At 40.6% G+C, this 23568-nt stretch overlaps 1 protein-coding gene across 7 annotated transcripts in view; it reads left to right on the forward strand.

Annotated features, from left to right (window-relative positions):
• PDE8A (phosphodiesterase 8A) overlaps window positions 1-23568 on the forward strand; it is a 152167-nt gene that overhangs the window by 87696 nt on the left and 40903 nt on the right. For all 7 annotated transcript variants that reach the window (XM_015638908.2, XM_033517077.1, XM_015638907.2 and 4 more), the window contains exon 2: window positions 21520-21576. In XM_015638908.2, the coding sequence (XP_015494394.1) occupies window positions 21520-21576 (57 nt within the window). The remainder of the gene's footprint in view (window positions 1-21519; window positions 21577-23568) is intronic.

Raw genomic sequence — 23568 nt, forward strand, 5'->3', positions numbered from 1 at the left:
TTGGGGACTGACAAAATCAGTCCAAGTGCAATCCTAAGGGTAAGATGTAATTCCTACAATGTCTAGGTTGTCTGATTGAAAATGAATGTCTATTATAAACATGCTTGTGTACAACACCAAGCTGTGTTTCACCAAGAACTTAAGCACAAGCATAACTTAAAATTCTGATTGTAATAAGATACATTTCTGTGCTGGACATGCCGAGCCTTGGTTTTCAACAAAAATTCCATGGAAGCCAGTGCCTGTTCTCTCCCTAGGGATTTCCTATAAACTGGGATTCAGCTGGTTAGGATTGATAGATACACCTTCTGTGTCCAGCTGTGTGCCTGCATCCCTCTGCAATCCCTCCCACAAGGTCTGCTCAAACTATTTTGGACTATTGCTCAGCAGTTGTAGCTTACACAGCTACCATAAAAGGGTTTACAACCTTTCTTTGTGCCTTTTAAAATGTTTTTAAATACTTTGAGTTAAATGAAAATAACAAGTCCTTTACCTCTATGAACTAACCAACCTTCAAATCTGAGGAGGGAATAAAAAGTTTTTCAGAACAGCATGCTTCAAATTACATAAAAGAATGATCTCCAGTGGAATAAAAGAGCATAGTGTCTGCCACACACCTATATTCACCCAAAGTAAAAGAATAAAAAGAATATATTTGTGAGATATCGATTCTTCTATAATATTCTAAGGAATCATTGCTATTTTTACTAGATCACACTCTTAGGGTTTTTTTTCATCAGTTCATTTTGAAAGCTTCCATTTGCTGTGTTCTGAGGACATTTCTTGACAGTTAATTATTTGGCTCCAATGTCTCTTCACTCCAAATGCCCTAGACCCTGTCTCCTTCTTAATTTACATTTTTTATTCATTTGATGTAGTTTTAAAATTTTCAGTGTAGAACAAATTGCTTTTTACTGGAAAGTAATTTTCATTGTTTTCAAGGAGAATAAATGCTTCATTCAAAATTGTATATCATGAAGGGCTTTTCTAAATCAAATATGTTAAAGAGTGTCTTAATTCTCTTTTTTAAAGATTAACTTCATTTTTCTCATACACTAATTTCCCTTGGTATGTAAGTGTGGGTATCCTGCTGAAGCTCAAATCCCAATCCTCTGCCAGCAGGTAGCCAGTTCTTTGAGCTCTCCTATCTCCTGAGCTCCTTTGGACCTGAAACACAGGCTCCTGCATTCCTCCATGAGTTAAAGAGTTGATGGGAATTTCAAGTTGTTTAGTTCTGGCATCTAAACTGTGTGACTGTGAAAATGGTAGAGGTTCATTATCCTCTTTTGCTCCCATTCATGTACATAGAGCTGAACTTCATAACCCCAGGAAGTAGCCACAGTCCCACCAACCAGAGGATTCACAGCAAAAAAAAAATACTCCAGCTTTCTACCTTAAAAGGTACCTGTGTACCTTAAAAACATCAATTTTTCTGCACCTGCTTGTTTACCTTTTTCTGCTCTTCAGCTGGGTAGGTAAGTGGGGATCCTCAGAGTGTCTGTGCATCAAGGAATTGAGTCCTGAAAATAACTGTGCTCAGGACACTGCTTCTGTTGTGTTCAGGGAAAGAGAAGTCACTGCTGGAAATCAGTTCTACAACAAGAATTACCTTATCAAGGATCAAATAAGAAATGTCCTGAATCCATAAATCAAATCATGATGTTTTTGTGTGTGATCTGTTACCTATATCAACTTGATTACTTTATTTATGGCCCTTTTTTAGGAAGCTCAGGTTCACTGTTCATTTGGGATTTTCCTTCCTAAGTTCAATTGTGTTTCTCTTCCAGTCTGGAGTCTTTTTTCCCTGAGCAGACAGGTTTCTTTACTCCCACCTTTAAATGGCATAATGTTATGTACTTGCAAGTCATTCAGCGTGTTCATGTAACCAGAAACATAGATTTTTGTGTTCCAACTCTTCTGCAATGTTGAAGAATTTTTAAGTATACATTCCTAGTGTATGACCTCTTTGGCTGTGTGGTGATTATTAATATTACAGAAGCAGCTAAGAGGAAATTACATCAGTAGATAAGATGAACTGTGCAATAGCAGAAGCTTTATTCACACTGAATACGCCATTCATTTGCACAGAAAGATCATTTCTCAATTCAAAGAGGAATATTCTAATTTAAGTCTAACTTCAGCCATATGTCAAAATCTCTACAGAGACAAAGCTTACCACTGTGCAGTGATCATGTAAGAAACACATTCCCCTTTGTGGATGGGCACATGGTAGGTGCATCAAACTCTTGGAGCGCTTGTTTTTCCTGACAAGAACTCTTTTTATATCAGAACATATTTCAGTTTAGTCCATTTTCTAATTTAATGTAAAGAGTCCAGAAATAGGGGAAATTGGGGAAATACCATAGTCAGTGGTCTTCAGGTTCACTCCCTTCTAAACCTAGGCTGGGTTTTTATTACTAATTTAATCTTATTAAAAGATTACACTTTTATTAAAAGATTATGTTTTTACATTACACTGAAGAAGTAAAATTTCAAAATACACCTCCATGAAATAAAATAATACGTAGAAATTTAATTGAACATGGGGGATAATGACAGATCCCAAGCAAAGAAAGTTAAAAGGAGTTCTCTGCTTAGGTGCACATGAAAAAGCAGGAAACAGTGATCTGGCTGCTGAATCAATCTTAGCAGTAGGGCATTGTGGAGATAACAGTTTGTGTTTTGTAGCATTCCTGCTAGTCTGGGGCCTCAGCCCATTGAAAGGGGGAGAGAATTTCTGTAGCAATTGCTGTCCTTTCTGCCAGATCCTGTCGAGAAGAGTTCGTAACCAACTGCTCTCCTCAAAACGCTCAGCACAGCCACCCACCCTTCCTATGCTCTGCTTGCTTCTGTGCTTGAACACAGTGGGATTCCATGGGTTCATTTAGATTTAAAACCACGTGCTGTCTGCCTTTGGTCACCTCTGTTGGTATAAATCAGAACCTAACAAGGAAGGACTAACTAAGTGGGCCATGTGGTTGACAGGCTTTGCACAGGCCTGTGTCTCCACTCGGGTCATGTCACAGCACCATCATCACTGTCCCTGCAGGTCAGAGCAAGGTCTTTTCCTTAGCCATAAGCCTTAGTGCAATGAAATGTTGGAAAGGGAGTTGTAGCAAAATAATGATTTCATCCTGAAGCCATAAGGGGTTTGCAGAGAACCTGTCTCCAGACATGACTGACTTCTTGACATTGGCATACCCAGGTGAACATCATTCTCTGATAAATACTTTGGGGTTCCTCCAGGTTGATTTGCTTATTCTTGGAAGTTTATGCTAGTGATCTATATACTTCTAATTTCACCATGTAAGCAAAGATAGAGGAGGATTGGGAATGATTAGCTTCAGAGAGGAGTTTGTTTTCTAAGTTCTTAATTCTTACATTCAAGCCAAGGAGTCAGGGAAGAATGACAGAACTGGTGCAAACTTATACTCTGCTGAAAGAACAAATTAATTGAAGCCAGGAAGACTCTGAGGTAGGTAGAGTGATGAGTGAAAAGCAGGTTTGTTTTGTTTATAGACATGCTCAGTTTTAGTGGCATTTGTTGCTTTTTGGGTGCATGTATTTATTTATTTTTGCCTAGCTGTTTGTTAGCCTGTTGCTACTTGCCAGGATTTAGGCAGAAGAAAGTTTGCTCAAATTGCTGGTTATATTGCAGATAGATCTGGCCCAGTGTGTCTGCCTGGTCATTTAACTGCAGCATTGACATGGTTATTGGTGTGTCTCCTCCCCTCGATTACATCGTACATTTTCTGTCTCCAAAGAGAGGAGAATTTGGCAAGGAGAGCCAAGAAGGATCTGGCTCTTTCCTGTTGTTCTCTCTCTCTCTGTTACTGAGAGTAGGGCAGTCTCATGGACAGCTCTAAATTTAGCTGCTAATTTTCATCTTAGGAGTCAGTTCTACTTAGATTTTGGCTAGAGAGGATACCTGGATGAGATGAGAGTTCTGGGTTTGGTATCTACTGAATTGCATCCTCCTGAGAATATCCCTGTGTACTTTCTTTAAGATCCCCAGATGCTTCCAGGTTATAAAGCCCCAGCTAAGTCCTGGTCTGACTTGTTTGTCAACAGTTTAAGAACTAGTTCAGAATAGGACTTAATTTCTCAATATCCCTTTGAAAAGGATAATACAAAAGGCAAAATTACATGCCTTGGTGATCTATTTACATGTAGATGTGTAGGCAAGAGAGTTTTTCCAGAGGTTACCATCTTTCTTGACATAGATGATTGGAATTCATTAGTGAAGCTCTGTATTTGTGGTCACTGGTCAAAAATTTTTGCAGTTAAGAGATTGGAGAGAGATGGGGAGAATGGCATTCTTTCAGAATGAAAATATCCTCCCTTACATTTCCTTCCTGCCTGCTGTAACCTGACTTTGAACAACCTTCATTGTATGCCTACCTGAGATGTTAATTTTTCAGATTACGTTTGACATTTGCCCATAACTGGAAAAGACAGAACTTAGGAGAGCAGATTCCACAAAGCAAACACTGAAATCCAAAAGGGAGATGTCACACCTACTGTGTGGTTCCACCAGCAAAGTTCTTCCTCCACATCAAAGTATTTAAACAGGATTATAGGTCATATATGCCTTGTATATGTAAGACTGATGGTGGTATGATCATAATGAACTGCATTACTAGTACTGCCTTCCACAGTTTCACTCAAGTTTATCCTTTCTACTCAAATCAACTTTTCATGTGTTCTAAAATAATGAGAATATTTGCATAATATGTAGATTATAAACAATATGAATTCTCAAAAACTTTTTTTTCAGGATCAGAAAGGTGAGGACTTTAGTCAGATATTAAACAGACAAAACTGGTGTAGTTCCTAGATTTCTAAGCAGCAGCTCCAATAATCATCAGCCAAATATCTCTCCCTATTAAAACAGTAATTTTCATGCAAAATACACCAGACATCACAGGATTCCAGTAGTTCCGGCCCATTTGTCTGCTGCTGCTAGGAAGTTGTTTAGTCTTTTGTATCACTCTCTGCTGACGTCTGCTCACTGAACAATGTCATCAAATTTCCTGTTTTTTGGCTTGTGGAAAGTAGCTCCCCCACCTTATGCTCAGGCTTTGCTGCGTGGAGATCCGTGGAGCCGGATGCACCCAGCAGACAGGATGTAGGGTTAAATGCAGCAGAGCTAAATCAACAAAGTAGGTGTTCACTTGTGAACCAGAGCTGCCTACTTGCCAGGGGGATAAAGCTGACAGTTCAAACATTGAGCAGTGATGAAATACTTGTTTCAGGTTGTGGGGTTTTTTAATGGCCTTTGGATTTTTTTCCATGAGTTTATGTTAGCAGCTTCCTGAAGCAGCCTGAAATAGTTTATAATGTGGTGCTGTGTGATGTATTTGTGAAAACACCTCTGCCAGGTATTCACAGCATTCTGCTGCTGGTGCTGGAGTTCCACAGGCAGAGGGGCTGCCAGCAGTGTGTTCATCAATAACTCCTCTGCTGCCAGAGCAGCAGTCTGGTGCTTAGCCCAGGAGTGCTGACACTCTGCCAAGGGGCTGATCCCCTTACGTTTTTGGATTGCTTGTCTTCTGACCAGTGCCATGGGGTTGTTAACTTCCACCTGGGTAAGCACCAGCAATAAGCAGAGCAGACCTTTGTTCAACAGGTCCTCCAGACAAAGCTTGGGGTGCTTCCACTGATAACACCAACACTGTTATGTTGACCTCCTGTCATCCATGGCAAGAGAGAGCACCTATTGTTAGAGAAACCACTCAACCTTTAGAAATAGGGCATGCTGTGTGCTTTATGGAACCTGAGTCTTGTGCTCTCCTCTCTCCGTTCCCCCCAGCTTAGTGTTGCTCTATCTTGGAATTCTATTTTTCCTTTCTTCAAAGAGCACTTGATCATTTAATGAAAACAATTCTTGTAAGGATATTCCTAAGACCCTTTATTAAAACAAAACAAAAGAAAACAACACCCCCAAAGAAACCAAACCACCCCCACCCCCCAAACCAGAAAAATAAAAGTCCCACAACATAGAACATTTGGAGTCAACTTGTAGAGCACTGAAAAAATGCAGGAGTATCTGATGACAGACAGAACTGCAGGGTATGCTGGAGTAATTTATAGGAACTATCCCACCATTTGGGGCATTGTGTTTTTCTTTATTTTTTAAAGGTTTTTATTAAGGTACAGCCAGAACATTTTGCTTACTGCCTTTATCTACTAAATTCAGTTTGTTTGCAGCATCTCACTGATGCTTGCAGTAACTGGAAATAGTCTGAGTGTGTGAAGTACTGAGTGTGGAGCATGTGGGCTGTCACCTCATTGAAATGCTGAGTTCTTGTCATAATTTCTGACATCTTCATGCTTGGATCTCTGCAGAGACAAAAATGCTGTTTGCCTCAGAGTATCTTCCATTAGAATGAGAAAGGAATATAAGAGGGTTCCCTTGCAAGTTCCAAGTTCCTGTTCTTGCAGCATCCTGCATCCATAGTGGGGTCCCATAGTCAGTACGTAGAGAAATGGACTGGGTGCAGTACCCAGACATGGGTACCTGTGTGAATCTGCCTTACATCTCCATGTGTGGGCTTGCATTTGGAATTGGCTTGTCTCAATAAAATCATACCAATGCCTAAACATGAACATTTTCCAAGACAGGCTGCCAGGTTGGATAAGATGTGGTTGACTTGCACTTCAGTCAGTTAAACCTTTGTGGTGCAAACCTTGCACTTTGCACAAATGAAAATAAAGAAGTTGATCTAGTCCTTGGTACAGACCTTCCTGAAGTGCAGGACCCACATCAGTCACCTTCCGATTTGGAACAAGCACTGTCTGCTGAGGGGGCTCAGGAAAGAAGCAGGAAAGGAGATGGCTGCAGACAATGAGTTCAGTGCCTAGGCAAAGGTAACACTTCATCCAAACAATTGGCAGGGGTTTCTATCCCTTTGTTTCTTCTCTGCCCTTCTTCCTCCCTGTGTATTGCCTGTTCCCTCCCCTCCATGTTTTCTGAGGTTCATCCTATATCTGTGCTTTCCCATCAGATAACAGTGGTGGTGTTTGATTCTTTTCACCTCTGCCCCCACCTCCAGTACTATTCTGTTGGCAGAACTATCCCCTTAAATTTCTCCTGTGCTCTTTCCCATTCCCCATCACAGCTTGTGCCAGAGTTTGAACCTCTAAAGGTGTTACAGCCAACACAAATAACCTTCAGGGTTACGCTTCCTGTGTGGCAAAGGTGGACAAAACTCCCAGTTGCCTGTGTGGACTGTGGGGCTGGGTAGACCCCTGCATTACTGGGGAGAGGGCACTGGGGGGCTGTGCCCCCATGTTCTCCACAGAGCTGTGGGCTCTGCCAGCAAGGGGGCCCAGCAGGCCTGAGACAGTCTGTTCCTTATCCTGCAGTGGAAGAGGAGAGCTCAACAATTTGTGTCTCCAGGGCATCCTAGTACCACCCTTCTTCCTGGGGCCCTTGACAGGGACTGAGCCAAAGGGCTCAAAATCTGAGCCTCTGTCTCCCACTCCTGGTTAAATTTATTCATAACTTGCCCTCATGGAGATCTGTAAAGTACAGGTGCGAGCTAAAACTCCTGAAAAGATGTCATTCATTTTATTTCTAACAAATAAATTCCAGATGCTTGCCCCTAACTCCCAGAGTGCTGATATGATCAGTTTGGGGCTCCAGTTGTTCAGTCTTGTATTAGATGACAGAACAGAGAGTGAAATGAATGCTCACCATTGCCAGTGCTTTGCAGTCAATGGAACACAAGTTTTTCTAACAAGAGGGAACTGAGAGAGTTCCAGATGAGACTGGGAGGGTTGAGTTGAGAAAACAACTGGCTGGCACTGCAATGATGGAACACTAGTAACTAGATTTAAAAGAAAATTAAAATAATCTTGTATGACATAAAAGGTGGAAATAATGGAACATTTCAGAAAGAAAATACGCTCTCATGTACTGGAAAAAATAGGTCTATACTTATCATAAGGTGTTTCTTGCTGCAGACTCTGTGCAAAGCTTCTTATGTGGGAAACATTGATTTGCATAGTGCTGCTTGCAAAGGCTGTAGCTTAATTCTCAAAGTGAATATTGGGGGAAGAAGTGATTTTCTTTGACTGGTGGAGCCAGCCAAGAGATTATTCTTACTCTAGAAAAAAAATAGGAAGGCAGGCCAATGGTAGACCTGGTAATTTTATATGCCTTATGTGCCATGCAGATTAGAAAAAAATAGAATGGGCTAAAAATACAGAGCAGAATTGCAAAGCAAAATCATCAGTTAAGCTATTAAATTCTCATAAACACACTAAAATTCTATCTAGAAACTTGGTCTGAAGTAGAAATGTAATATGTGCAACGTGAGTTGTGGCACCCATGGCTTCATATTTACAGTGTCAGAAAAATATTTTACCCAACATGGGCATATTTCTCTTGTAAGAAATTTAAATTAGTCGTAAGTGTTGTAAGCACTATTCATTTATGGCACAAACAAGCCATGCTTCACTTCCTTCCCAAAGAGCACGTGGCTAGCAATGGCAGGGCTGTGTTGTTTAAGAATAAAGAAGGGGGTGAGGCTGGAATACCACACACAGTTTGTTGGCAATGGATTTGTTGGATTTGTCTGACAAAGGAACTCCCAGGTGATCAATTACTCAGCATTCAGGGCCAGCTGGGAAGAGAGGGAAGGACATGGAGAGTCATGATGGACCTTGGTTTGTACTAGTGCCCTTTTTAGCTTTCTGTGGAACTCACAGAGAAGGAGATGTGCAAGGACACAGAATCTGAGCAGCAAATGCACCAGATAACCCCTTCCACTCGCAGGAAATAGTCAGTTGTGTCACAAAACCACTGCAAACCTTGCTTGCTTCATCTGGAAAGTATTTCTGGGTACAGCCTCATAGTGTGGCCTGCAAATTTTGTTACTCTGTTTTGGTGGGGAACATACTGTGAGTAATTTATGTCTAATGGAGTAGTGGTTTGATGCCACCTCTAATGTGTTCCTGCTGTTTCATATAAGGGGTGGGTTTTTTTTGCTGGAATATATTTGAAGGTTCTTAGCAAAATTAGATTACAGAATATAACTGGATTAAATTATGTGTCTCACAGTATATTCTGAAGTCATCCAGAGTACAACATATTGGTTCAAATTAAGCAGTGAAGAAAACAATTAGAACTGTGGTGTTCCATGGTAGGTGCTTAGACTGTACATGGTAATGGCTTATAGACTTAGTCAAAATATATTCCTGCTGCAACCTATTACTAAAATTATAAAGTTCAACACTGGGCAGCACACCATTTGTTTTGTCTTCAGAGGATGAGGACAAAAGAGATGCAGAAAAAGCTGCTAACCACACAACTATGAATGTGGTAAGAACATTTGTCCTGGCTTAAAGGAACATGCAAACACATAAAAGAGTCAAATGAAATTTCCCAGAATTGAGAAAAGCTTCCATAATCAAGGACACAGTTCTCTCCTAGATCTATAGCAATAATTACAGCCTTATGCTCAAAGTTCAGAGAGGAGGAAAAAGAAATCAGGTGAAATATTTGAGTAATAAACTTTTCAGGAGTCAGATCTACATCATTCTTCAGTGAGTTTATAGATTTACTTCTATTTTTTAATTCTCAAAGCGACCTATAGTTTGGAACTGTTAATAAAGTGAGTCTGGTTTTTCCTTTCTGTTGCTTACATATGAGACATTAGACTTTATACTAAAAAACTACTCATCTTTGATATCTAATTATTTGTAATGGGTTATATTTAGTGATTCACATAGGCTATTTTTCCTATTAAACTGGTTTATAGAAATGCAGTATAATTTTTGCACAAAGGAATGGTTTTGTTTTTTCCTAGTTCTACAAATTTCCAGCTACGTTTTGTGTCCTAGAAGTCTGGCTGAGCTCAGAGTCAGGCCATGAAAACTGCACTAAATTGCATATTTCATTAATAGAATTTTTCTGTTTGCTTTGGACGTTCTTCCTAGTATTGCGTAGCTTGGGGGAAAAGGCAAAAGAAAATAAATGAGTACAGTTGGTTTTTTACTCAGCTTTGCTGGAGATACAGAGCAGTTTCTCTTCTGCCTGTTGCAGGCAGGTCTGAGGAACTCTAAGTCCCCACAATTTGGTCATGCAGATACAGCGTCCATCCTCCCCAAGGGAGGACACTGAGGCTTGCAAATTAACACTTCCTGCTACAATTTCTGGTAAAAGCTCCCAGTCAGAGCTATCAGCAGTCTGGATCACTGTCTGGGAAGAAGCACTTGGTGCAGGGGAGGAAGAAGGAAATGGTGACTGTGAACTTATTAATGGTGTCACCAGACAGGACTTTAATGTCTATTTTCTCTTGTTTGTTCTTTGGCATAAAGCTTTCATGCTCTCAATAGAAGGCCCAGGGCTGCTGCATCCTTTCCTTAGAAAAGCCAGCAGAGTGAGAAACATATTCTGGATAGCTGCAAAACAGATGAGACAGGCTTGTTTAATGCCAGAATTCAGATCTTGAGGGAGATTGATTTTGGATAGAGGCCAGTTTTCCTTGCAGCTAATTATGGGAACTTTGCATAGGTGGACACTGTTTAGTTATTAAAGAGTAAGTGGAGCCTCTCTCTTTCATATTGCTTCTTCTTTTAGTTCATCATTGTTATCCAAGTGGAATGAGGATGTTGCTGCCTGACTGAAAGGTGCCATATGAAGCTCTGTTCCATGACACCTGTGCATGGATCCAACACTGGTTCCTATTGTAAAACATTTGTGCCACTCTCTGTTGCAACATCAGACATTTTTAGATGAGATAGGTAAATTTAGGTGTCAATAACATTATGAAGAAGGTGATAGGGAACCTGCTAATCCTAGTATTTGAAAAGTTGTTTTTGCTGTTCTAGTCTCAGCTCAGCGTGTCTCCAATTTTGCCATCCTTGCAGGGAGGAGCAGAGAATCTGCTCGTTTCAGAGGCAGCACATGGTGCTGGTGTTCAGACATGCCCTGTGGAAGGGCCCACTCAAGGGTCTGAGGACTGGTAACCTGAGGAGTCTGATAAAGCTTCTGAGAAAAAAAATTCTAACACTCACTCTCATTATAGAGAAGACAAGCCTCTTCTTCTATAATGCCTCTTCAAATGACACATGGAAAGTCCACATCTGCTCAACCAAATGCACTTTCAACCACTGCTGGCTATGTGCTTATAAGCCTTCATGATTTTTACAGCACTTATGCTAGGCAGTTTGCAGGTGAACACATGTTTACATTAAAGAATTATTCAGTGTTTTTGCATCTTCTCACCCCCCCTCATATTACAGATCTTTGTAAATCTTTCAAACTTTGTGACTGCAGCAGCTCTCTGTGACAAAGCTTCACTAATGCCATACAACTTGTAAAAGTATTTGATGCAAGTATCTCCAGATGTTATCTCTCTTTCCTGGAAATCTCAAGGTTAAAAAATTTATATGAGGTTATTCAACTTCTATAGATTATTATCTGGATAATTATGGCCTGTGTACTTCATTTGAGAAATGCTAACATGGTACCTGGAGTGAGTTTATTTGGACAGTAGGGCAGGATTTCATCATAAATGGGTATTTGATACCCAGCTGGATTTGTTTTCCAGTTAAGGACTGCAATGTCAGAGTGTTTTATGGGCTTCCTTGATGATGGGATGTTTATTAAAGAGCTGCCTTGTGGGAGACTCCTGTGCTAAGGCCTTGCCTGCCATAGCTTTTATCCTGTGAAACTTTACTAGGAGTTGAATTGCTTGTGCGTTTCTACAGAGAAAATTGTGCTGCTGGTACAAAATAATAACTTATTTTGTACCAGCAGCATCTCCTTTGGCATATCCAGTGGTTCTTTTGTAAAGAAAATGATACTCATAGGCAGAAGATGCAGAGATTGCTTTGTATCAAAGATAATAGTATAATTACACAGATTTTTTTCATTTAAATGAAATAAAATTGAGTGTGCTTACCACAAATCCATATAGGGTGATATTATATTTACAAGAAAACTAGAAGGAAAAGCTGCTTTGTTGCAATAAATTCTACTTAATTGCAGTTCTGATTATAATGAAAATCCCACTTTATTAAAGACAGGCAGAGTTAGGGGGATTGTCATAGCTGTAAAAAGGCTCTACTGAAGGAAAAAAAAAAAGTGATCCCATCCCAGGCATGTGATATTTAACAAGCCCTCTGGGCTGGCAGAAGCACTGTGTGTTACTGAACCAGAGTCAGGCAGAAAACCAGTGTCAGGTTTCAAGCTACCCTGTAGGTCCTCAGGAATGAAGAGGCATCTGTATTAGAGGAAGCCAGTCACTCATCCCCTCTGCCAGTGGAGTTCCTAGTGGTCAAAAGAAAGGGATGCCCAGGACTCTTAAATATTTTTGTCTGTTTTCCTCCTTATCATATCTGAAGTTAGTCTGTTGGATTGGTTATAGCTGTGAACAAGCAAAGTTAATGCTAAAACTTAGAGTGAAAAAAATAATGTATTACTGTGAATTTCCTTGGGTTTTTTAAAAAAGACATCTTGAATATGCCTACAGTCTCAAGTCTTCATTTGTTGGAGACAAAGTTCCCTATTTAGAAAAGGTTTGACTGCCAAGAACTCCTCTTGGTTTTCTCAAGTGTCAGTTGACAGTTCCACTCAGTCTGGGAAACATGTACTCAAAAGACAAAAATACAGTTATGTTTATTATCAGTATTGAGCATTTCTCCTTTGCTGTACTGGCTGTTGTCCCACTGTTTGCATTTATTCAACCTTCAAAATCCCATCTTAGAGACAGTTCCCAGGCAGGATACTGGATAGGGCACAGGCTAGTTTGTGCATCCTGGAGGTGGGCAGAGCACACCCCTTGGACCCTAAGGAATTCTAGTGATGTCCAGCAGGTTCACAGACACCTGAGCGAGCTCTGTGAAGGTGGTGTGTGTAGCAGATGGCTGGGGAATAGGGAAGGAGGAGGAGAAGGAGGCAGCTTCATACTGTCATCCAGTCTTGGAGGACTAAATTGGCACATCCAGGATGCCCACTCATGCAGAGGCTGGAGATCTGTAAGATTAAGGTAACAGATGGCAGCAGGTAGAAGAAAATTACCATGGTCAGTAAAGTCTGAACTGTGTCAGCACAAAAAATATGTTCCTAGTGACAATAAAAAAGCAAGTTTATTCCTTAACAAATGGAGGTTTAGGACAAAACTGAGATCTTCTAGGAAACCTAGCACTGATTGAATTATGCTATTTTTGGGCTGTACTCTCTTGCTTTGCTTGGTCTGTTTGTGACAACTGCAGTGTTGGTAGATCAAGCCATGAAAAGTTTGTCTGGCATAAAGTAGTTGGAAAACTTCCTGGTAGACTGAAACATCCTTTTAGTCAGATGAGTCTGTTCAAATCCAGATGGTTCAAAGAAAACTGTCACTGAAATTCATATTCATAAGGAAAAAATGAAAGCTGATAGTGGAGTTCTGTTGTATTCTGATTCATCTGTAATCATGTCTAAAATAAAACTAGTTAGTGGTATCCATCAGAAAAAAGAGAACTAGCTGATAGATAGGAAACAGATTAGCACTTACTGCTATACTTCAGGATCTTGCAGAATCACAAGAGAGCAAGCACTTTTAATGATATTAAACAATAGAACTACTGTGCCATATTTAAGTCTCCCAGAGTGCTGTGCAGTTCAACTGTTAAAATGCAGGCAGGAAGAATTTCCCTCAGGGCTAGAAGAATGTTGTATTTGTACTAAAGTGTCTGCTCAAGCAGGGGGGATGGAAAGTCAGCCACAGCCTGCCTGTAAAATTAACACACCTGAGGCGACAGCAGATGAGCGAGAAGTTCCTTTCCCATTAGGCAAAGATGCTGGTAAAGCCAAAGGCTGCATTTATTTGTTTGGAGTTACGTGAACCCCAATGTATTTAATGCTCTGATTTAGAACACGTCTTGGCTGATGACCTGCAAGACTTACAGACCAATTTCTTCTCTGTTGACTTGGCTAGCCTTTACATCTGGGCAAAAGTTACTGCTGCCAATGATGAGAGAGGATAGCACACTGAAACTTTTATAGCAATGCCAGCGTATGGGGAGCGAGCTGGTCCCCAGAGCTCAGTTACAGCTTTCCCAGCCAGTGGGAGAACCAGACTTGTGTCAGCTGCAACGAAGAGGGGAGAGGAAACAAGTCTCTCAGCCTTCTGGGAGTTGCTAGGCACATTGTTTGTATGTGGCTGCCATTAAAGCATTTTGTGATAGAGTGTGGCTGGTCCTGACTGCGAAGGGGAAAACAGAGGAGTCTCAGAGTTGCTGGAGTGCAAGGGAAGAGCTGCTGAAACTCAGCAAGTTGCAGTACCCACCCAGATGTGCTGTTCAGCTGCCCATGAGACCATCTCACAGAGGCAGTCACAACCCTTACTTGCACGTAAGCCCAGAGTAGCAGGGATGCCTGAATTCACAGGGCATTTGCACTGAAGGGCAGGGTATCCTATCTGACCCTTCCATTTTGTCAGAAGCTAATAAAACATCGAATTAGGTACTAAGCAATTCAGTTTCTGCATGTTGCACATTTTGTTCCTGTTTGAACAGCTGAAAATGCTCATACTACTTTTTCTTATTTTCTTTTCTTTTTTTTTTTTTTCAATTGATAAAGGCACCCATTTCTGCAACCTATGTATAGAAAACCATCATTACAGGGTTTAAAGAATTCTTCTAAAGTACAGACCAGATCATTTAAACTGCTGGTTTTCTCTTAGTGCAGAATATAACTACAGATGCTCCACGGCATGCCCTCACCACACAGAAATACTTGACTATAGCTAAGTGAGCAGCACAGGGATTCAATACGAGGAGACCTCACAGCCTCCAGTCAAAGTTCTGTGCATATTTGGCCTGAATGGAGAAGTTCTTGCCAGCACTTACAGTCAGAAAGTGGGACCTTAATGAAGACCCCAGTGAGCCAGCTCAAACTTTAAGGTTATGAAGACTTAGGGCACTCTAAACTCTGTGCTGGTTGGTCAGAATAGGGTTTGGCAAAATGACAACCATGAAGCACAGACCAGCATTAAAGTTATTCACATTTGTTGCTGTGGAGTGTGTGATTTACATTTTTTTTTGTCTTCTAAAGAGACAAATAGATGAAATTTCAAGCCCAGTGTACGTGTGCATAAAATGCAGGTCTAAAAGGGGTCTTTGAATCAGGTAGATGCTGCAGCAAATAGAGCTTGCTGGATTTGAATGTTTTTTGATATGAGTACTGGTTTCCATTCAACTTTGTTCTCACTGGAATGAAAAGTCAGTGTGGATTAATGAGTAAATGGCTCTCTTTTTCTGACTTGGCTGATGTATTCCATCCCTTTTTGCTGTGTGATTCACTGAGAGTGAGGACTCTTGTGTAAGTATGTAGTAAGTGAGATTTGCAGAGTTGCTTTGCTTAGAAACCTACAGTACTGCTGTGATTACCAAGATGTGATATAACTTGTTTGAATTATCACCAAAACAATTCTTAATTTCAGAAATAAGTGGGTGTTTCCCAGGTATCAGCCTTATGGTCCCAGTATGACCAGTGCCTGCTGCTGTAAGCTGGCCAGCAAGAAGGGGCACTGGACACGCTGCCAGGGATGCCAGGGCTCAGCACAAGCGAGGCTGGGGTTGTCTTTTTCTCTCAGTGCCTCAGTTCCTCTGAATGTCAAAATGAAGCCAGCAACCTCCCTTTTCAAGTTTGGAGATCTGTGCAATTGTTCCATAGGCATCCTAGGTGATAATGACGTTTATTTTATCACTTCGATACCTTATCAGGAGCTAAAAGAATCCCCCAGCTTGTCAGCCTGTTCTGTGTAAAAGTTCAGACCTTTACCACTGGCAGGGACTGCTGGCTGGCTTTTTCTGCTCTCATTGTACAATGTGACCACAGTGGGCCACTTGTCTGGGCCAGAGGCCATCCAGGCCTTACCACAGTGTATGATAATACAAGTCACTTTGGGACAGCATCTTTAATTATTCCCAGCCAAACAGAATGATTCACTTTTGCATGTGCTACGCTTGCAGTTTGATAACTAAAGTTTCCTGTAAAGCACAAGGGGAGCACTTATAAACAGTAAAAAGCAGGAGTTCTTGATTATGTCTGAAGTGTGCAAGAAGGCATCAAGTGTGATTTCCCAACAGCATTGCTGCAGTTCTGTTCTAATTTGGCTTCACTTATTGCACTGAGGAAATGCAGTGGGCAACCAGGCCCAAAATAAACAAACAAATAAGCATATATAATAGTGATTGGCATGTGTGGCAAGCTGAACATGCAGCCAAAAATCAGCTGTGCCAGGGAGAACCCTGGTGGAGCTCGGGTATCCTTGTGCTCAGTGCTGTATGCTGGCATCCCTGTAAAGCAGTTCCAGTCCCACCAGGGTCTCATTTTCCTGGGAGGCTTCCTCAGGACCTGGGCTAACACAAAATTTTCACCCAGGCTAAGTAAAGGAAGAGTGGCTGGATTTTGGGAGGAGTAAAGGTGTTTCCAGTTCATTGGGAGTAAGAAAGTGAGTCCTGTGGCTGGTTACATGCCCAGAGAGAAGGGCCATCATCCTGATGTGAGAGCTCTGGCAACTCATTACACTCAATAAAGCTTTTTTCTCACAAAAACTGCAAGCTGTCAAAAATGTGTGTTGCTAATAATGTGACTTGGAAGCCAGAATTGGGCTCTCAAGATCTCATTTATGTAAAACAAGTTCAAAAATGGGTACTAAAACTTAAGAAACAGATTAAGAGAACAGAGGATGTGTTTCCCCATCACTCACTGTCTGCTGTATTGTTACATGGTAGCATTGTAGCTAATTCTTCTAGGAATCAATTTAAAACAGGAAATAGATAAAAGGAAAACTATACCAGAGTGATCTGAAGGCCCTGATATAAATCTGTATTGTTTTGTTGAGAGAGATGCATCAGTGAGAACACGATTTAGATTAATCTAAATGCTAGATTTTATCAAAGCACTGAGTCAGGATGCTACATTATGAGTTCAGAGTCTGTGACATTTGTCTACATCTTTCATGAAGCAGAAATAGGGAAAAAAAATATCAAGGGGTGGAATAACTTGCTTCATCCAGGTTGAAGAGCAGTTTTGGTAAATTTTAATCGCATTTCAGAACTCATGTCTTTGTATTTCAGCAAAGAATAAACTGACTCTGCACAGCATAGGGTCTTTGAAGGCCAAGTTTACCTTTGTCCTTGAATCTGTTGAGTAAAGGCAGAAACCTTGGACACTTTGTTCTCTCTTTATTCAAGCTGTTGTGGCCTCCACACAAAAGAAAGAGCTGCACAGGGCCAGACTCCCACTTCATTTACACTGAAGTAAATCAAATATATTTTCCTTGTATTTAATGGAGTCGCTCTGGATTTCACTGGATTTGCTAACCAGGTCAGAATTCAGTCCATGGACTATAAGATTCATTTTATGCTCTGAACAGTTGTGCCTCTTAGGAAGATGTGCTCTAACATAAAAGCATCTTAGGTTACTTGCACTGATGTTGAGTTGGTAATAAAAGAGTGCTGTCAAAGTCTGCAAGGAAGACATGAACAGTGATGTTCAGTGTGTAGCAGAACGTGCATGGAAAATAGGAAGCTGTGTCTTAAGTCATCTATGTAAGTGCATTTCCATGGAGAAAGAAATAGGTAAATGAACATGGATTGGATTAGTATTTGTATGTTTCAGAAAGTGATGAATGTTATGATAAGCAGAGAAAAATGTGAATTGTGAAAACTCGATCCTGAACACAGAGACTTTCATACCCAGAAGTATGAACTACAGCAAGTCACAAAGCCTCTCTCTGTTGAGAAAGAGGAACCATGCTTGGTATGGCCTGGCTGGACAAGATCCTGTACCTTTTCATCCCAGTTTGTAAGAAATTGTTTATTTCCCAGCTTTCAGCATCCAGGAAGATCTGGCTAAGGTTTCTGAGAAAAAATAATGCAGAATTCAAATTTCTGCAGCAAATAGAACCTGAATCAATAAAAGTTTAAGGGATGGTACAAATCCATCAGTTCATTTGAGCTTTTGTTTTCTAGGGTGATAAATCTATGCCTAAAATGGTAGGTTAAGAGAAAGGATTTTTTTCCTTTGTAAAATGAATCTCCGTTTTTCTTAGAATTACAAAAATTAAGTTTATGTTAACAGTCTTGTGGCTTCCAGCATCTCTTGATAATGAAGACTGTTAATTCTTACTGAGATGAGTCAACTCATGCAGATTCATATCACATACCTAGTATATGTAGAAAATGTAAGTATGTATTTTAAAATCAGATAAAAATGTTGGTGATATTTTAAAACATTGATCTGAGGAAAATGATGAATTTTGCTGGCTGTATTCCATTAGGACCAGCAGTGAAGTCTTATGTTTAATCACTGTAGTTATTTGTCATATATTACAATGAGTCAGAGATTCAGACTGTCTGCCCACTGAACACAGATGTTGCCCTCCAGCAGCAGCTTCCATCTGTAATCCATTCAGCAAAAGTTCATGGCACCTCTTTGTTCAAGTGAGCTGCAGGAAAAAGCAGCTGTGCTCACCTGGAAAAGGCGAGAAGAGCAGCAGGAGCAGAAGTGCTGCCAGCTGCCCTTCAAGGAGAGGAGCTGTCATGAGGGCTGCCATGGAAGGGTCAGAGTAGGAGTCCCTCCTGTCACCAGCACAGCTCCTGCTGTGGCAGAAAGGAAGGGCTGGAGCACTGTGGATGTCAGGGGAGGGTTCCTGCTCCCCCGGGCACCGGCAGCTCCCCACCAGCCCCTCTCAAGGGTGGGCAGTGCTTCAGCAGCTGCTCTGCCAAGTGCTGCCTTGGGCTCCACGGGGCTCTGCTTTAAAACATCCCACAAAAACTTCAGCAAAGAGGTGTCTTAAGAAAATCGGCCTCCAGAAGGAATGCATTTGCACCTCCATAGCAGGAGTATTGCATGGAAGTTAATAGCCAAAGGAGTTTTTGGGAGCTGATTCTGCCCAAAATTTTAGGTGGGCTCTCCTCTCCAATTGGTAATGGTAAGAGATATTTTGGAGAGAGCCAGGACACACCACTTCTAGCAAATAGGAGACCTACGGGCTGTATAGATCTGTCCCTGTCACCAGCCAGGCAAAGGTCTCCAAAGGGAGCATGTGAATCAAGCTGGCTTTATGTCCACCCTTTATTCCTTTCCACATTTATTCATCTGAATAAATGGATGAGCAAGTTCATCTGAAGTTTTTCTAGCTGTAGGAAGAAAGAAAAAACAATCCAGCAGTGATGATTCTGTTCTGGTAAAATATGAAGAATGCCTGACAGAAAGAAGTACTTTACCAGGTTACATCAGGTCAGCACTGAGTTTGTTGTACTTTAATCAGATCAGCCACAGTTGTGTAGGTCTGTGTTTTTAAAGCTTATTTCTCTTGTTTTTATTTACCCAACATTCACTTTTTCAATGTTTACAATGCAGCATCTACAACACAGAGATGATTTCTGGTGAGTGCTGAGCTGTTCACAGCAGTCAGTGGATGACATTGACATTGACAGCTGTCAATCACTTATGGCTTATGCTATTGCCTTGGAATGAATCCCATGTTGTGCCAGGGCCAGGGCTAGTTCCACAGGACAGAAAATACAGTGTTCAAATAAGAAAGGCAAATTTGAGGTGAAATAAGTGCTACCAGCAGTAGTTCAGGGGTCAGAAAATGTAAAATGGCTGCAGCTGCTGTGTGTGCATTTGAAGAGCCGCAAGCACACGCGCTGCACTTTCGGGCTTTGCGTCAGCAGCTCTTTGGCAACAGACCCAGCTCTATCACAGTCAGTTCCAGGAACCCACAACTAGTCCTACCTCTGTCTTTTCAGACACTCTTCCCAATCTGTGCCTGCCTGGAAGGCTGTCACATGCCTAAGTTGTGTCTGCCAATCTGAAAATGTACTCGAGCTTTTTGACTAGGAAAGAAATTCCAAGGAAGAAGTAGAAGAAGGTGTGAGTGAATAAAGATGTGTTTGTGCAGCTACTATAGGTGTGAGCTTTGACTGCATTTGGTTTTGTTATAAGCTTGCAGCATTAGAGGTGTTTTTAAAGCTCATTTTGTTCAGCTATAGTTGAGAGTTTCTGCTAATCCTTGCTGAAGCCTTGATTTTTGACACAATATTTAATCAGCATATTACTTCTCAGTGCTACCTGCAGCACACAAAAAGTTTAAATGATTAATCAAGTTATTCAAACAGATTTCAACAGGATTAAGAATTAACTGGAGTTCACTAAAATTTTCCAGCTGAGATGCAGACCAAAGCTTTGATTCTACTCAGGACTGCAAGTTAATGTGTAACAAGACAGGTTATCTCATCAGTCACTTCTTGTGACTTAGGCACAAATGGTGCATGGACAGGTATTTTCATTGCAACAATAGCCACAGATTTCTGTCAGAAAAAAGTTTTTTTCCATCTTTTCAGAGAAGCATCTGAAAAGCAGTAACTGGCAATACTGTGTTTATCTCATTTTAAAATTCCCCTTGGGCTGGGACTGATAGTAAAAGGGTACCCACTGGTGTGGTAGGTGGGGTTTTGCATCCCCCCAGATGCCAGTGAAGTTCAGCTCTGGATCTGAACCTTCCAGCTCAGGCCATTGCCTGGTGACACAGAACACTCACTGTTTTATGCTGGCAGGTAGAGTGTACTTCCAGGCTTTTGATTTGAAGTACAGTTCTGGACAGAGAAGTAACTGTAAAGAGATATCTTTTAGGTATCTTTTACTCAATTGACATGCTCTCTCCATGTACTTCAGGCATTTCTGCCAATCTTACTGATTCAGTAGTTACTACTGTTAGTGCTGCAAAATCAGTAACACCTGTGTAAAGACTTGGATTCTCTCCTGCAGTGTGTGTTGTAGTGCAGATTTTGAATAATTGGATGATGTACCACACGGGAGAGTAAAGCAGCTTGAGTTTTCCAACTAAAGAGACATTTTTGGTCTCAAAATCAGAAAAAAAGAAATTACTAGTGTCTAATCCACAGTCTACCAGAGTCTAAACTAAGCCTATCTGACCAGAATGACTGAGTAAATCTGAAACCTCTCCATGTAATTTTGACATCTGGCCTTAAAGGCCCACTTAAGCAAGAGAGGCAAACACTGGCCTCTGGCATGCTTTTGTAGGTATATGTTGCCATTTTAATTTGACTCATGTTTGTTCCTCATTTAATGTTGCAGTGATGACTTCCAAATTGATAAATAAATAAAATCACAAATGACATGCTCTTAGGGCTGAGCAATGGAGCATTAAGGTCATAGAAAGAGCGGAGCGTGCAATTCTAAGAGATTTTTCTGTGGGATGTGCTGATGATTCTTTAAAACTACTTACTGGAAAAATTATAGGTTGCAAAGCAATAAATCTCATCTTCAAGTGGGGTTTTAATTTTGAAAAAAAGAACAATGTAAAAATGCCACTTTTGTTCTCAACAGCCCTTTTCTTTTAATGTTTCAGTTCAGAGATGTCTTACATGAAGACACAGCCTCATAATGATAGCTATATATCCCCCAGACAACAGTAGATAAGAGAGATAATTTTTCTTCTTCCTTAGGTATTGTTCATTAATAAGTTGCCATCTTATTTCTTCTAGGCACCAGTAACAGATGTGCAGTTTGGCCCTATGAGACTTCATCAAGATCAACTTCAGGTAACACAGCAGTTCAAACTGAAGTCTTGATTTCTAAAATATCACAGATGCTAGCTTAAAATTTATGACTGGAATTTTTTGGATTATACAGATCTTCACAGAGTATTTTGCTCAAGAGATAACGTGCACATAACAGATATTTATCATGACATTCTATCTATGTGATATCCTAAAAACCCTGCCTGTTTTCTCCAACCATATTCAGCTCATAAAAATGGAGCTAATGTTTTCTGCTATCAGTTACCTTGTAATTAATTTAGTTTGTGCCTAATTTTTTATTTTATGGTAGTCAAATTCTTAACCAAAATCTCATCAAACTGATACCAAGCCAACCAAAGTTGCAACATTATTACAAAAGATATGAAGTGATCTTGGCAAAATATATATTTTTTATTATTCATTTCTGACTGACAATAATTAATCCCCTTTTATCCCTTCATTAATAAAGAGTTTATGTCGTTTGTCCCCTTACTTTGCTGGGGATGGACATGAGGTTTGGAGATATATGACTGCTTTGGACTTCCTTTGGAAATTCTCCCATATCCCAAGGCATACTGAACAATTAATCATCCAAGATGTTCCTCAGTCAGTAATTGCAAAACTCCTCAGTAGAGGCAATGTGGACCTAAAAAATGTCTTAAGAACTGCAGTTTAACATCTTCTTGAGCAGAGTCAGAACAGTAATATCATCAAAAATCAGATCTTAGGACATGATCATCCAGCTGTTCCCCAAAATCAGAATAGTCCTTGAGTATTTCTGCCACCTGTATTGTTTTTAATGATTGTATCACTTTTGTCTAGTCATGGACCACTCTGAAATGCTTCTGATTTATCCTGGTAATATAGCTGGCAGGTGTGAGGGAAGGAGAAGGTAGGGAACATCACATTTTTGCCAGAGTCAATCATACTACTCAGATCTGATGACTTTCTGTGCCATTGCTGAAACCCATTCTTCCCCTCTTAAGGAGTGTATAGTAACTTCACTAAACATGGCCCAAACTATGACATGTTTTTGCAAACAGTTTTGCAGGCTGCTATTGAAAGGAACCTGAACTGAATGTGTGCAAAATCCTTCATTCTTACAAAAACATGCAGTACATGGAAATGTTAAGATTTACTGGTAGACATTTCACCAGCCTGGTCCAAAGTGTAACAGCACTGGAATTCCTAAAATCACACAGAAGAAAAACAGCAGTGGGATATGATGTGAGTTACACATGTTTCACTTTGCCTGATTGAAACATATCTGAGTTTGGTTTGATTCAACCATAGTGAAATATTGGTGTCTTGGCACAATAGACCAAATGCTGGCTTAGTTACCCATCTTTCCCAAAAGGCTACATGTGCTGAGCCATCCCCAAAATCAACACAACATAGATCCACACTCTGCCATGCTGCATTCTTTCAGGCAAGAGAAATTTTCTTCTGCAAAGCATTATCCTGATGCAAAGCACAATCACATCAGTGAGTCTTCCTTAACAGACTTTGTTCATCTTCTGTACTGTATTAAATCTGAGACTTGGAAATACATTTTAAAGGAACTGGGCCTTATCATACTTTAGTCTATAGGCATTGTGTTGATTTTAAAAAGGCTTAGAGAGATTAGTTACTAGCAATTACATGGCAAGTTAGGACAGAGCAAATAGTTGCTCACAGGTCTGACCTCCAGTTCTGGATTTCAGCTATGATAATCTCCTTCTGTGATATAAATCCCATGGCAGGCTTTGTGTAGGAGTCATACGGGGACATACTCCATATACAGTGGCACTGCTTATGATTTCAGTCTGGCATGAGCTCCTTTTGACCAGCCTGTTCAGAATTTCCAGAATCCCCACAGAGTGGGCAGTACTTTGGGGAATTAGGATGAGATAGAAAGGAAAGCAGACTTTTTGTCATGCCATTGAAGCAGCATTAAATACTGATTCACACGAGATGAGCCATGGGTTTTTTTGTTTTTTCCCCTCCTTTTCTGGAATATGATCCTGGCAAGAA

This window comes from Parus major, chromosome 10 (assembly GCF_001522545.3).
Source record: "Parus major isolate Abel chromosome 10, Parus_major1.1, whole genome shotgun sequence".
Taxonomy (NCBI): domain Eukaryota; kingdom Metazoa; phylum Chordata; class Aves; order Passeriformes; family Paridae; genus Parus; species Parus major.